This window comes from Sphaerodactylus townsendi, linkage group LG08 (assembly GCF_021028975.2).
Source record: "Sphaerodactylus townsendi isolate TG3544 linkage group LG08, MPM_Stown_v2.3, whole genome shotgun sequence".
In the NCBI taxonomy this organism is placed as follows: Eukaryota; Metazoa; Chordata; class Lepidosauria; order Squamata; family Sphaerodactylidae; genus Sphaerodactylus; species Sphaerodactylus townsendi.
In genome coordinates, this window is record NC_059432.1 from 31,330,417 (window position 1) to 31,346,679 (window position 16,263).

The 16,263-nt window shown below is 38.7% G+C and overlaps 1 protein-coding gene across 5 annotated transcripts in view; it reads left to right on the top strand.

Moving 5' to 3' along the window:
• The window catches only part of PCDH15 (protocadherin related 15), a 904,280-nt gene that overhangs the window by 657,868 nt on the left and 230,149 nt on the right, over window positions 1-16,263 (top strand). For all 5 annotated transcript variants that reach the window (XR_007245346.1, XM_048507034.1, XM_048507035.1 and 2 more), the window contains 3 exons: window positions 4,842-4,976; window positions 6,063-6,212; window positions 15,733-15,926. Coding sequence is in view for 4 of the 5 variants with exons in the window: in XM_048507034.1 (XP_048362991.1) it covers window positions 4,842-4,976; window positions 6,063-6,212; window positions 15,733-15,926 (479 nt within the window). In the remaining variant the exon portion in view is untranslated. The remainder of the gene's footprint in view (window positions 1-4,841; window positions 4,977-6,062; window positions 6,213-15,732; window positions 15,927-16,263) is intronic.

Here is a 16,263-nt window from a genome sequence, read left to right on the forward strand (position 1 = left end):
ACTTCCACAATAAAATCAGCCTGAGTTGCATTATTATTATTTTGGGGGGAAATTTATTGGGAAAGTTCTTACTTTATTTTATTGTGAAATGGGATTTTAACTGTTAGTAGCCACCAACTAAAGAACAAATAAAAATAAACAAATTGACATTCATCACCTTCTGCATATCCAGATTGGCAATCTTAATATCCATCCCTGTATTTGGAACCCATGTAGAAGCCACTATAAAATGAGTCTGCATAGTAGCAGTTCATATGAGAGCCATCTCCAGGCTCACATCCAAATTCTCTAAATTATGGAAGTATCTTCAAGGTGTGCCATTTTCAAACTTTCAGACTACAGTAATTTAGGCTGCAATCCTAAAAACAGCTTGCCTCATCTCGCTTGAGAAGGCTATAGTGAAACTAGAATGGGGGTGAAGGAGCTAATTGAACTAGGAAACGAAGTTGTGACTGAGGGAGCAAGAGAAGGCCACCCATTTGGGAAAAGGAGATACATGCTTCTTATCCTCTTCAGCAGTCCAAACACTAGTTTCCTTTCCCGTGTGCTGCTGGCTACAAGAATAATGAGATCTGTACCATTGGCAATCAGCTTCCAGCAATAATACGCTGTCCTTGAGCTGACATTTAAATGGAGCTGACATTAAAATAGAGATGGGTAACTTTGACTTGCTAAATTTTAGGAGTTTTATTTGTTGCATTTGTCATAAAGTTTTTGGGTAGAGCATGCCATAAGTACAGATATATCAGTATGCCAAAAGGCAAGTATATACGTGAATATATAGATTTACATGTCTGCAAAAAGCAAGCAGATATGCAATTAGCCACGTTATTTTTACAGTATATTTTCTACCTAGCATATTTTCAGGCTCTTTAATTCACATCAGTGTAATCTGATTTATGCGTTAGCATACTTCAATGTTACAATATATTTTTTCACCTACATTAAATCAAAAGAGAAAAATGAAGATTCATTACAAATTTAACTCCCATTGGGAGTTAATTGAAGTAGACAAAGCTCTTGGATGCTGCTGCTTGTTTTGTACATGTGAGAACATGAGCCATAGAAGACTTGAAAAATTAATGAAAATATGTATTCCCTCCTGAATAGAAAGCTAAAAGTTAATGCTAATAATGTCATGGAGTTCACAAACTCAGACAGAGGATTAGATAGCATGTTAAGTATTAATTATAGGATGATCCTTTCACATCATCTTGAAACTTTACATTTATTCTGCAGCAGACTTATTAGATCAGGCACAAGTTACTTGGTGACCCACCCAATTGAACTCAGTTTATGAAACAAGTCTGGGAAACTGATGTAGATCTCCCTCTTATTTTAATGATCCAGAAACTAAATGTAAAAGATTACATCACAGATTTTCACTTATACCTACCATCTTTCTCTTTCTATTTTCCACTTTCCATCCTAGTTGTCGCCTTAGTTTTTTCTGGGAATTGGTATAGATCTTACTTCAGGCAATCAGCCTCGTAACTAATCTACAACCAATTTACTCTCATGAATATTATAACAACTGAAGTTTGAATCAGAGTAAAGTTATGTGACTCCAAATAGATAATTAGATGCAATATAAAAGAGAAGAGCCTGCCAGAGATGTAGAAAGGGGTATAAGTGTTTGCTTCCGTTCAGATTTCTAATAGTTTTGATAACGTTTTAGAAGATTCTGAAAGTGAATGCCTTTGGACTTTTTTTTTTTTGCTTCTTTGTGTCTTCTAATAATATATTTGTTTTGATATAGGTTTCCAAGCATCATGAGGGTTTTTCTCATACTTACTTTTCTTTCTGTATGTTTGTTTTTGCTCTGTAGGTTCTCCCAGGTGCCATTCCTGTAGGTATTTTAGGTGCTCATATTGGTGAATTGACCCCTCCTTGTTTGAGTTTTTCCTCTTCATCTTTCTACATGTGTGATTATCTTTGAAAACATAAAACAATTTTTTAAAACCTTTTTAGATCATTCTTTTTTTTCTTTTCAAAAATCTGATTTTGGATTAAGCCATTGTTGATTGATTCTCTTATAAGCATCCCATTTTTTACCAATTTTAAACACTACGGCCCCTTCCGCACATGCAAAATAATGTGTTTTTAAACCACTTTCACAACTGTTTGCAAGTGGATTTTGCTATTCTGCACAGCTTCAAAGAGAACTGAAAGCAGATTGAAAGTGCATTATTCTGCATGTGCAGAATGAGCCTACCATATTTAATAGAATTTGAAAATTGATTGTTTAAACAATCGTATTATTTTATATTTTCCCCTGATTGAAGTGGATTTGCTGCTCTCAACAACTAATCTTTATCTTTCCTACTGTGCGAATCCCGAAATTGCTGTGTCTGATTCTTTCAAGGAATAATTTTGAGTGTGGTGTAATCATGTCCTTTGAATCATTCTTCTTCCCTCTTGAATGTCTTGATAATGGAAGACTTCCACATTCTTGGCGAACTGTGTTTTATATCATATTACTGGTTTCCAACAATAGAAGAGCACTTCATTGAAAGTGCCGTCAATTTCTACCAGCCCTGCCCCCCAGTACTGAAGAGTCTTTTTTTTCCTATGCTGTTCTTAAGAGAACCCCCAGGAACCACATTTCAGGAGGCTTGGTTGGTTAAAGCAGGAGAGCGGAAATGGAAGAATGAGTGAGTCTCACCAGAGTAGATTTCACAAGCCAGTGGATGGTTTGAAGTACAAACTATGGCTCTTCTCTCTCAGAATCCAAACCCTGGTATATTTCTAGTTTGGAATTCCCATTCTGAAGGTAAAGGGGTAAGCCATAGATTGTGGTTTATATGTAACCACAAGCTGGTTTCCTGTCTGCAAGTATTTAATTACCAAACTCTATATAAGTAAAGGGGCTGGGGAGAAGTGAGTGTGGGAGCCTGAGGGAATGTGTAAGCACACTCATATGACCACAAGCCATGAAAAGTGACTGACTGATTTCTTCTGCTTTCGCAACCATGCCTCATCTGAAGCCCAGTGATGTGGGTTACCTGAGCTGGGGATATGATGCTTCCTCTCTACATCAGATCTCAAACCACCCAGTCCCCTTTAGGCTGTTTTGACACATGGTACAGAGGCATCATGGAACATTTATGTCTCTTTTTGTGTGAGCGTTGAAAGATAATGTGATGCTGAAGAGTGAAGAGAGCCATTAAAAGATCACTGATTTAAGCATCATGTTTGAAAACAGTTTACACTTTTTCCTTGTTTCCTGCATCTCTTCTGGTCTGTTGCTGTGGTGTTGTTATACCTATTAGAACAGGGGTATCCAGCCTATGGCCCTCCGGATGATCGTGGACTATGATTCTCATAAGCTCTGCCTATTGGCCATGCTGGCAGGAGCTGATGGGAATTGTAGTCCATGAACATGTGGAAGTCCATAGCATGGAGCCCCCTGTATTATAGCATGAATAACTGGAGGCATGTTCTATGAAAATATCTCTAAGTCCTTAAGTTTTTCATTAGAAGTAAAGAGAGAGAGAGAAGTAGATGAGATTGTCTTTCCAATATTTTTATGATAGCTATTGCAAAAATGATTAGAAAATACATGCTATGACTTGCAATAAAATCATATTAGCAATGTGGAAAGGAAAGACATTGCTGTGACTTTTGGGCTGAAAATTGGTGATGTGAAATAGCGTTTCAGAAATTCTGTTTCAGAAGACATGACTGTGGGATCCTGATCCTGTACCATAACAGCTATGGTTCAAAGTGCTGTTTTGTTTATTCAGAAGTATAAATTTTCAACAGATCTAACAACTGTAACAAACTGAAGGGGAGGGGTTTTACTCTCTCTCAGCGGCCTGAATTTTGGAAATTCATTTTGTAGTATTTGGTCATAGTGTTAAAATATGCATTCCCAGATCATATTTATACAGAGGGAGACATCCTGGGTTAAGGGTCTTTTCAACAATTTGCAGCATTTCTGTTGCTTTGGCTCAGATATGAGAAACAATACAAGAATTTGTGGAGGATCCCATCCTCTTAAAACCTGTCTAATTTAAGGCTGCAACTCTATACAGGCTCACCTTGCTAAACACAGCGATATCTTCTTCTGAGTAAACATACATGAGATTGCACCACAAAAATTTTCAGTTCATTTCTTAGAAAAATCCATTGCCAGTTGATGTGAGCCCCTTTTCTTTTGATGTCAAGAAAGATCCTTCATTTTGCCTTTTTGTGTATTGTTTGCTTTGTGGCACAGAAAGGAAATGCCTTCATCCCTTGTTTATAGAATGGGAGGATGAGCCCCATATTGACTGCCAACAAGCTATTGTGCACAAAGCCTACTGCATTAATACTACTGGCAGGATTCTCCAGACCTCCAGTGAACAGATGCTTTGCATCCTAAATTATCATCTTTCCATTGATGTGTTTCAAAAATATATTGTAAGAACTACCTTTTGTGTCAAACATGTGATCAGCTAATGGTTGGATTCTGTTGCCATAATGTTTGGTTTTGTTTGGCTTGCATGTGGTGCAAGCTTCCTCCCCCTCTCCCCCCTTTTAAAGTTTGTCATTTTAATTAAAGTTTCAAATATTTTCTTGCCAAAAGAGCATTATGATCAGACCTTGAATTGTTTGGAAAGAATACTGGCTTGTTCTCTAGCACTGCTGGTTGAAAGGGGAAGTGATAAAACGGGGAATAGGGCTGCCTTTCCTCCAGTTCAAGCACTGTGTGTAATTGCTGCAATTTAGGTATATTGTATTTCCCACCCTTTCACTGTCAGTCCAGAAATTAAATACTATTATTAAAACAGCTCCAGTGTATACTGTTACCATGTCTTTGTAAAAATAGTAACCCTTCCCTTTGTTTCTTTTTGAAGACAAAGGATCCCGAGCTCCATCTTTTTCTAAATGACTACAGTACATTTTTCACTGTGACTCAGACTGGCATAACACGCTACCTCACCTTGCTTCAGCCAGTTGACAGGGAACTCCAACAGCTATACACCTTTTCGGTAAGTGACATGGATTTTGTTTTTGGCGCTGCACAATAACAGGTGTTCTTTCAAGCACTACAGTTTGCTATTTAGTAAGGAACAAGCATTATAATCTGAGGTTGCCTTCCCACAGACTATTGTCACCCCGACCGTTTTTACCTACATTGAAATGAGTTGACCTAATCAAGTGAATACTACCTGGAATTATGTCAGAAGCATAGGGAATATCAGACTGCAAGCAATAATTTGGAATATTAGTGTCAGCCTCCCCACCCCCACCCCCACCTCTTCACGCTTCATTCTCAGCTTTCCAGGGGCCATTTCATGTGCATTATGCTAAGCCAAGCCCAAGTTTGGTATGTGGTTGGGATATAGTTAAGTACGAAAAAAAGGTTAATGCAAAAGTGAACCCTATTTTTTTTCCCCTGCCATGCTTATAGCAACTCCATAGGTCAGTTTTCTTCAAGAAATAGCAACAGAATTGATTAACCAAACTCCACAGGTCAGTGACTCTTCTCAAGTTTAGACCCAGCTTCTTACTGCTTCCTTTTAATTGGGAGATCTACAAAACAGAACTAGATCCTTATTAGCTCATTGACTTCCATGGAGTAGGAAGGGTTTAACTCTGCTCTGGGTACACTGCTAATCTTGATTGATAATGTAATTGTAGCCTGTCCTTCTTATGTTTTTACTTCTTATGGACTTCAGCTGTCTAGTTTCCCTGTTGAGATCCTCTGTACAGTAGCAATTTTTTTGCAAGCATCTGTTTTTTACCTTCACATATTATGCATGTAAGTCTATATGTAAAACATTTTAGCCATACACATTAAAAGGTATGGCACAAAGAGGGCCTCTATGAAACAAAAAAAGAAAAATAGCTGTCTGATCAGAGTTTTTCAAAACTATTTCCAGAGATACATTTCACTTGTAACATATGGGGAGGAAAGACTTCATAGTAATAGCTTTTTATTACTTAAACTGATAATGTGGCAGATAGTATTTGTGGATTTAAAAAAAATGAAAAAAGACAATAAATGTCAGTTTGAGTTTATTGAAATTAGAATATCCTTTTGGATTTTCTCCTCTTTTCTGCTTCTTTGGAAGATGACAGCTTCTGATGGTGTGCAAGAAAGTCCACCAGTCACAGTGAATATTGTTGTGATCGATGCAAATGATAACACTCCAACCTTCTCCAACATATCATACAATGTCAAGATTTACACAGACATGAGGCCTGGAGAAAGTGTCATCAAGGTAATTGAAACTCTTCTTGCAATTTTTTTTTAATTCTTACATGGAACTTAAAACAGAGAATGCTGAAATTTAAAAAAAAACTTTCAAAGAAATGAAATGTGGCTTTAATGACCAGCCTTTCAAGTACTGTAGAGTCCTTCTGGGAAGTAGGAAGATTGATGGGTAATTAGAAAGACTGGTTGGTTGACAAACCTGTCAACTGTGGCAGGATTCTTACAAAACTTCTTCCCAGGGCAGGTTCCAAGTCCTCCCCCAGCTTATACGGCACATCTCAGGCAATTTGAGAAATTGCTCCAGAGCCAGAATTGCTATCTTGTTGAATCCCAGTAGGGCAATTAAGACTCTTCATGATTACATGGTAATGCCTCTTATTCTGTTTCTGAAAAGAACAGATGCTCATTTCTCTTTTGTTGTTCCCCCACTCACTGGTTCTGTTTTCTTGTCATTGATTGGGAGCAGGTATATAAACATATTGGCTGAGTCAGGATTTGATGGATAGGTGGGGGTTTTTTGCCAAAAAAAGTGTCAGATGGGCCAAACATCACTGCATACTTCTGTAGATAGCAAGAAAAATTATACTTCAGAACATTCATGAATTATAAATTGAGGGTTGTTTCACATATTGCATCTTGATGTAAACCCAGCAATATATTTTGAAGAATTCACTTTAAGATACCTAAAGCACGAACCGTATGTTTACAAACACATGTATTGTTTTAAAAACGAACAGATAAATCTAAGAATGGCTGAAATATGTTCACAGAAACAAATCTAAGGCTTGCTTCTGCATAATGCTCAAAACATCCCTAAAAGTGCTAGTAGACCTGATAGGAAAAGTAGATTGAGGTCAGAGAAAAAAGCAAAATAAAAGATATACATTTGAGGAAACTATATAATTTCCAGTCTGAACACTTGGTCCAAGAACAACTTTAGAGGTATACAGGAAGAGTCTTCCAGCAGCAGTTTCCTTTTTCACTGCTTTTACAGCAAATCTACCAGCCAGTATTTGAATCTCAAGGAATATGCTGGGAAGTTTGGAATGAATGGTAGGGGCAGTGGTGGCAGCTATTACAAATGTATTTTGCTCCCTGTATTTGTAGAATATCTGTGCCCACAACGTTGTATTACAGCTGTAGACTACACATGTATGGTGACCCTGTATCCACGAAGTAGTAATCGTGCAGTGTTGGAATTTTCAAATTAATTCATGAGCATTAATCAGAAATCCATACACTTTTAAATTCTGATCTTGACACAGATTCTTGCCTTGTAAATGTCAAATACTATTCTCTGGCCTGGAATCTGGCATTCCTCTGACAGTTTAGGGATCATTATACAGAATGTCTTAAAGAAATATGTCCAGGAACTTCAGACTTGACTATTACTAATATTATAATATTTTATAGTACATTCTTACCATGTACCCTACACCAGAAGAAGGGGTAAAATATTATGTTACAGTGGAAAATGGAAAAGAACAGGAATATAAAGACTACTCCCATTTTTTGATGTGAAAATTAGTAACACTCATTTTCAACAAGAAAAGTAAAATCTGTAATGAGAGGAAGTACTTTTCTTGCTATTGTTTCTGACATGGTTGGCTTTCTTCCTGGGAGGGGATAGCATGTCCTTTTAGGAGCTTGAATTAAATATAATTAAGGACAAACGAAGATTATTTTCAGCTTTTGTATTAGAAGAAGAGCTTGGATTTATACCCCACACTTCTCTCCTGTAAGGAGACTCAGGCTCATTCCGCACATGCAGAATAATGCACTTTCAAACTGCTTTCAGTGCTCTTTGAAGCTGTGCGGAATAGCAAAATCCACTTGCAAACAGTTATGAAAGTGGTTTGAAAATGCATTATTTTGCGTGTGTGGAAGGGGCCTCAAGGTGGCCTTACAAGCTCCTTTCCCTCCCTCTCCCCGCAACAGACACCTTGTGAGGTAGGTGGGGCTGAGAGAGTTCCTTTCCTGAACATTTGGTTTCCAATTTGATTTATTATAATAATAATAATAATAATAATAGTAATAATAATAATAATAATAATAATAATAATAATAATAATAATAATAATAATAATAATAATAGGTGGGGCTGAGAGAGTTCCGAAGAACTGTGAGTAGCCCAAGGTTACCCAGCAGGAATGTAGGAGTGTAGAAACACATCTGGTTTACCAGATAAGCCTCTGCCACTCAGGAGGAGGAGTGGGGAATCACACCCAGTTCTCCAGAATAGAATCAACCTGCTCTTAACCACTACACCATGATGGGACAGAAATTATTGTGAGTGCTGAGATTTGTGTACACTATTAGAGCATTAGGCTGAGCCATAACACTATCCTGGTTCATTGTGACCTTACAGCTTAACCCTCCAATAAACCTTGTTCCAGGCTTGGAGGAAGTGGGAGAAAAGGAAGTGGGTAGGGAGATATTCAATAAAAGGACCTTACTCTTTGTGGTAAGCCAGCACGGCCCTACACCTTTCCTCAACATTTGGTTTCCAATTTGATTTATAAAATCCATCAATCTTTGCTTTATTTGCTTGAAGAACAGGGCCAACCTTACTACCAGCAGCAAAAAGGTGGTGGCAGTAAAATGTGGTTGGAGGGATTGGCCATTTGGGCCATTGTATGCAGTAAAATTGGCAGGGCAAGGACAGTATTGAGCACTATTGAGCACTATTGTACCATGTTGGCAAGTGAGGCTACTAATAGAATAGAATAGAATAGAATCTTTATTGGCCAAGTGTGATTGGACACACAAGGAATTTGTCTCCGGTGCATATGCTCTCAGTGTACATAAAAGAAAATACATTTGTCAAGAATCATAAGGTACAGCACTTAATGATTGTCATATAGGTCTAGTAAGCAATCAGGAAACAATCAATAGTAATAAAAACATAAAATGTAAAATTATAAAATAAAATGAAATGTCAGCACAGGCTATAGTTATACAGTCATAATTGGGAGGAGATGGGTAATAGGAATGATGAAAAAAGTTTTTCATTAATTATATAATAAATATATAATAAATAGTTTGACATTATCGAGGGAATTATTTGTTTAACAGAGTGATGGCATTCGGGAAAAAACTGTTCTTATGTCTAGTTGTCTTGGTGTGCAGTGCTCTGTAGCGACGTTTAGAGGGTAAGAGTTGAAACAGTTTATGTCCAGGATGCGAGGGGTCATAATTTATTTGACTATTCCCTTTGTCTTCTCTGTTAGATTTTAGTCTTCCTATTTACTGTGCTAATACCATTGAAGTTTGAAGTAAGCATGTTTGTTCATATTTGACAATGATGTTAGAAGCATTAGGGCCACACAAGTGATCTTGGAAGTCAGTTATGCCAGTGGACTAGAATTTTATAGAAAGTGTGCCCTCAACATTAAGAGTTGTAAATTAAGAGTATAAATTCAGATTGCAATGCTTGTATTTTGCCTGAAAGTACCATGCTTAGAATCCTTAACCTTCTATTTAAAATTCTGATTCTCCAACTGAAATTAATTTTCCTTCCAGAAGTGTTGCTCTCTGGAGTATGAGAAGCTTGTTAAGTTACTAAGGAAGGACGTTGTGTCAGATGTGAAGTGTCACACAAGAAAAATGTGGATTTTTATTGTATATTAAAATACATAATAGAAAGCTTCAATAACTCTTTTATATAAAAATTGTATAGAGTGTTTTGGGGGGAGGGTTGGGGTGGAAGAAGAGTCTGTATCTGTGCAGCAATAATGATTTAGATCTCTATGCATTCTTGACAAATTGTGTGTTCGACTGTATTGCTTTCCTTCCTAATGGCTTTAGAGTCTTTTAAGGACACTTGCCTCCTTTGAGATTATAATCAGCTATGATAACTTCAAAAGGAAAATGGCCCAGGTCAGTCATCAAAAGAAGTAGGTTAAGGAAAAAGCTTTGACCTCAATGCATTTGTGCGGTTAGATAATAATTCACCATGAAAGACAGCTTCTATTCACTAATTGAGTTGTATTGCGGCAATAATTAAACATTTCATTTGTGTAACATTTGGTTGTCTTAAAAATAATAGTTCATATCCCAGCCCATTATTTCTGATGTCTATCTTATGGCAGTTGTGTTGATCTCAAAATTTCTTAAGACTAATGTTTGGGGTGTGATTGAACATGGTACTCTGAGTGTGTAGTACCAGTTCTGGGTTGGGAAATACCTGGAGATTTGAGGGTGGAGTTTGGGAGACTAAGACCGTTTCCACACGCCCAAAAAGCAGCACCCCAGGGATGGGGAAAACCGGTCCCTGGGGTGCTGTCTCCCCCAAGCGGCGCAAAGGTGTCGCTTTTAAACCTCACTCAATGAGTAAGGGGTTTTTTAAGAGGCATCTTCAAGCCAGCGCAGTGCGAACTGCACCGACGGGAAGATGCTGCTTTTCCCCTCCCCTCCCCTCACCTCTTCTTCCAGCATTGCTATTGAGGGCTGGAGGGGCATGCCCATGCTGCCCTCCGACTGCTGGTGGTCAGAGGATAGCATGGGCGTGTCCCTCCAGCCCTCCAGAGTGATGCTGGAAGAAGAGGTGAATGGAGGGGACCGAAGGAGAGGCGACTCTGTGCAGAGCTGCCTCTCTGGCTGGGAAAAAAGTTGGGGCTGCTTGTACGCTACGGTGTGAACAGTCCCCGAGCCTCCCCTGGCATAATTTATGCCTGTGGAGGTTCATTTCCATGGCTGTGCAGAAATAGCCTAAGTTGGGGGGGAGAGGAGGAACCTCATCAGGGCACAATACCATGGAGCCCACCCTCCAGAGACAGCTATTTTCTCAAGGGGAACTGATTTCTGTTGTCTGGAAATCAGCTGTACTAGTGGAGATCTCAGGGCTTCACCGGGAGGTTGCAACCCTAGGCCATGTTGAAATGGCATGACTTTGCTCCGTATTGTATTATGTGGTAAAAAGATGCCAAATGAAAACATTCCCAACTCCTTCTAGGATTTAAATACTTGACCACATTTTAATTCCCGTCCTATCCTTACATGCTGACAATACCTAAATTAAGATGGTACATATGCTTGCACACTCTAATATCCTACCTACAGGACAGATGAAAGGGTGTCTTGGTGGGATTCTTCCAGAACAACATTTTTGTGATTGCTCCTTGTCAGTGGTTGATTTGTTATTACATGTTTTCTTTTATCATTCCAAATGCGCAGGTGCCAGGGAGTTAAAATATTCAAAAATATAATAGTTGTTAAAATTTTCAAAAGTACAAAAATTGAGAAGCGTAGCAGAGTCAAAGCCAAAGAATAAACCCAAACCAGCTCCACCCAGGCTTCAGATTAAATTCACTACTAAGTGAATGTAATATTTCTTTATAGTGCAATTAAAGAGAATATGTGCTCAGACTTATTTCCTAAGATAACAGAAACAGAAATGGTAACAGTAGAACAGTGGTTGAATTCCCACTTGAAAATTGAACGCAGATCAAAACCTGTTTGTTGTGAAACCGTGCCCTCTTCATCGGAGTTTCTCCTCCCCACCGCAGTGTCAATGCAGCAGACACACCCGGTTACAGAACTCTTAGCAAGCCCCACTACCAGGCGATCTCGCTTTGCTGGTCTCCCCTGATTGGCTGGCGTGGCTTGATGGGGCAGGACCTTTTTCCCCTGCGGAAATGTACCTTGTTGGGGCGTGCTCAAAAAACCTAACGTGTAAAAGTTTGACATTTATGTTTACAAAAGTTTATGCTGCTTAAAGGGTTATCAGTGGTATTTCACGTTTTATCATTAAACATTTCAACGGTGAATGGGCAAACGTTTTCTGTGTGCTTGCGCATGTGTCCCCTTCTGCTGGCCAATCGCAAAAGCGAAAACAAAATCAAGGAAAGGCTGCGCGTGCATCGCAGTGCTGATTGGTTGCCCAAATTCCACGTCATGCTCCAGGGCGGGAAACGAGTCAGGGTTTCAACCCTTGTCCCTCCCCTCGGATCAGCTCTGAACCGTGTTAATGGGGTCTATGCCCCCCATTACAACCAGGTCTTGCCGGAACACGGAAGAACAGGGAGAACGAGCACCAGAAATGGAATCTGCCACGCAAGCAATGGGGAGGTCATCCCTCAAACCTGGCTAGTTTGCATTCTGAAACCTGGCTAAGACAGTAGTGGGGATTCGACAAATAAACAACAGATGACATTCACAAACAAATAATATAGACATATGTACAAAGTCCAACAATATTGCATTATCTGTAGCTAATGAGCACTCAGCCAAGAATTGCAATGATATTCAGTTGTTCAAAGACAGGGATTCATCTGTTAGACTTCCAATCTGCCTCCCCTTTTTTACTGGAAAATCCTTTTAAGCATCTGTTTGGTCTAAATAGATAAATATCTTTGTCCTGCATATAAATTATGTTATAGGTGTACAGTGCTTGTTTGCAACAGAGAATTCAACATTGTTGGACTTTGTGCATTTATCTATCTTGTTTGTCTGTTTGCGTATGTCATCTGCTGCTTACTTTTCTACCGTGTTACTTTTTTTGTTTCTGCATCTTAGGGAATAAGTCTGAGCTCATGTTCACTTTAATCACACTGTAAAGGAACATTACATTCACTTCAGGGTCAATTTTATCTGTAGTCGGGGTGTGGCAATTTTGTCAAAATATTCAGCTACTTCAGATACCCATAAACTAGGTTTGTTTCTGAGTTCATTTTGTTAAGCATGTATGGTTGATGTTGAATAAAAAACTTTACTGTTGTTTTAAATTCTTAAATAGTTGCCTGATGAGCTATTAAACCTGAATAAAGTAGAAAACAGTTGAGAATTCTTGGCTTTCCAGAGTGGAAATTCCTGATCATTATTCCCACAGAGTAGAAGAATACAAGCACATGGGTAAGAGAGAATCAGAAGTAGGTGGAGCTGCATTGTTCATTGATTGGTTACAGGTCTGTTCACTGACTGGTTACAGATCTTTGAACTGAATTTTCTCTTGCTGTCCTATTTAGAATAACCTCTTGAAATGCAAATTTCAAACCTTAGGCAGTTCAGTGGTTGGTGCTCAAGCAGTGAAGTAAAAATAGAAGGAATTCCTTATGCAGGTGTATCCTTGAGTAACTGTGAAGTGAATTTAGCATCCTTAAAGTTACCGTGGAATAATGCGTTATAACATGAGTGTAATTACAAGGCAGAGAAACAAAGGGAGAACCCATGTGCAATAGCTGCCTGAACTTGTCATGGTAGAGCCCAGCATCATATTGATCCAAAAGTATCAGCTGCACTATGACATGGTAATTTTCAGCAGGCTATCTGAATTGCAAAAATAAATGTGTGCTAATGGTGTATGACTTTGGGAAAGTAGATTTGTTTTTCTAGAATCGTTATTCTAAGTGTGGCTGTTGGAAGGCAGCACCATTTGGCACACAACTGCAGGTTTCAATTCAGATCAGCAAGAAGTAATCATGTTAGGCATTTGGGAATCAGACCAATTTGCTTGAACTTTTAGTTCATGACAGATGTGGAACTACTGGAGTCAGGGTGTCTTATTAGTTTTTCCACACATTGGCTAAAAAAAAAGAAAGAAAAATCATTGTAAAGTGAGTTCTGTCTGCCCAGCCTAACCTTTGTTAAAGTGATTGCAAAATCGAAATTGGCACAGCCATAAACTATGTGGCATTGTGAAAACAGGATACTATGAAGATTTCTTACAGCTTCTCATTTGCAAAATGCAAATCTTGGCTTTCCCCAAGCAACAGCCAAACACGTTTATCATTGTCAATGAGTGAGCTTTCCACATGTTTAATGAACAAAATTACTTCAACTGCATGATGAAGATATAGAGGGAAAGCTGAATGGATCTTTTTGCAGTTTGATTTAAACTTTAAAACATTTCCAGAATCATGTAAACTGTAGAACCATATCAGCTGAAGACACCTGTAGTTTGAGTTTTCAAAATCACATTATGTTTTGACAGTTCTTTGACTTTAATTCTGCCTTTCAGGCATCATTTTGCCCTCAAAATGTTATTCAGATAACTTAGCATTTCAAAGCTTTTTCATTTGTAAATGTAATTAACCTTATTAATTTATGTATTTGTGTATTCTGTCAGCTTCACTATCCATTGTCACTGTAAAACCTGGTCTCATTCAAAGTATGTATTGAAATAATTAAGTGGTACATCCCCGCCCCCCCCCACACCATACACACACACGATCTAGGGGAGATTGTTATAACACTTTGAAATTGTCATCACCTTTTGTTAGTAAAATGCATTTATGAGTGTAACTGCAATGTACAAGTTCACTGGGAAATTCTAAAATGACAAAAGAATGCATATCTTCAAAGATGTTTAAACCTTAAGAATGTGGAGCACATTATAGAGGCCAGAAACCCTTTTCCAGATTTCACAACTCTGTGCAAGTGGCCTTTTAACAATACTTGTATGATGTGATGCTCTAAAATTCACCCCAAACTGTATTTTTTCCATAGAATTTCAAGAGAATCCTAAAACACCATTCTGATGTCATGGTTCATTTCCAGCTTTGATGCAATGCTGTTTGTTACAGCTTCACCTTCCAAGCTTCCAAGGGTTGCCAGCACTAGTGTTTCCAACCCTCCCCGCCAGTGACGTAGGTATAGATTTATGGGGGGAGTTCAGGGATGAGGCCATGCCCTACCCACCCCTGGGGGCGTGGTCATGCCTCCCCAAGCTCCAACCCTGGCCTCGGTGGTTATGGACCCTCAAAGGTGTAGCCCCCATTTCCTATTAGCTCCCATTGGAAACAATGGGGGATGGGGCACCCCCTTCGTGAGTCCATAACTTTGGAACCCCTGAACCAAATCTCACCAAACCTGGGTGGTATCATCAGGAGAGTCTCCCAACAAATCTCTGAAATTTTGGTGCTGCTAGCCTAAAATTGCACCCCCTGCAGGCCAAAAATCCAAAAACACTTAAAAATTAAAAAACCACAAACGGGTGGGCGGAGCTTTGGACATGTAATGGGGGGGTTGAACCTGAGAACTCCCCCTTACCTACGTCCCTGATCCCTGCCCCCAGCACCATCCCCCAAATTGCCAGGAATTTCCCAAGCTAGAGCTAGCAACTCTACTGATGTCGCTTAATTTTCTCACACTGCTTCTCCCTTAATGATTTTATATACTCTCCTTTATTGCTTTTTTGTTTGTTTTTTACTACACAGAAAAAATGCTAGAATCTCTGACATTCATGATCATCCCTGACATTGAGAATCATACCTGATTTATGATACCAGGTGTCCCCTTGCCTTTTCCTCCCTCCCCTTCTGTAATTTTCTGGATAAACACAAGGAAAAATATTTTCTTTTTTCCCCACTGCATCTGAAGAAGTGAATTCTGACTCATGAAAGCTCATGCTGGAATAAATGTTGTTAGTTTTAAGACACTAATGGACTTCTGTTTTGTTTTCTCTCAGTCATGATGGTTTCACAGTACCTACAAAGCGGCTTTACTTTTCTAGCACTATAAGCTATAAGGATATTTGTTCTGACAAAGCTCCTAGCGTGAAAAAATTGTATTTTGATTTTCAATTGCAGCTCACTGCCATGGATGCAGATGAAGGGACGAATGGGCAAATTATATATGAAATCCTGACTGGGGATCAGGGCGACTTCATAATCAATGAACAAACAGGCCTTGTCACCATTGCATCCGGAGTTGTATTGTCAGTAGGGCGTTCTTATGCCCTCACTGTCAGAGCATCTGACAGTGCTCCACGTGCACAGAGAAGGTAATTAACATTATAATTACATTTTTCTTAACCTGCTCATAGCTGAGAAATTAACCTTTCCCAATATAATTCATAAAAAGGTGTAAAGGATCATAATTATCATCAAAAGAACATGACTACATTGATTTGGTTTCCTTGGAATGAGGCATATAAATTGCTCTTTGCTAATTGTATTTTCCTTTTAAGGCCATTGACGATAAGTGTTCCATGCAAAATTATTCATAGTAGTTGTGCTACTGTGACTTGTTAATACAAATAAATGCACTTATGATCATTACTGGTGTTTGTATATATCCAGTTCACAGTACAAGAATAGTTTTGTTTGTTTTTTAACATA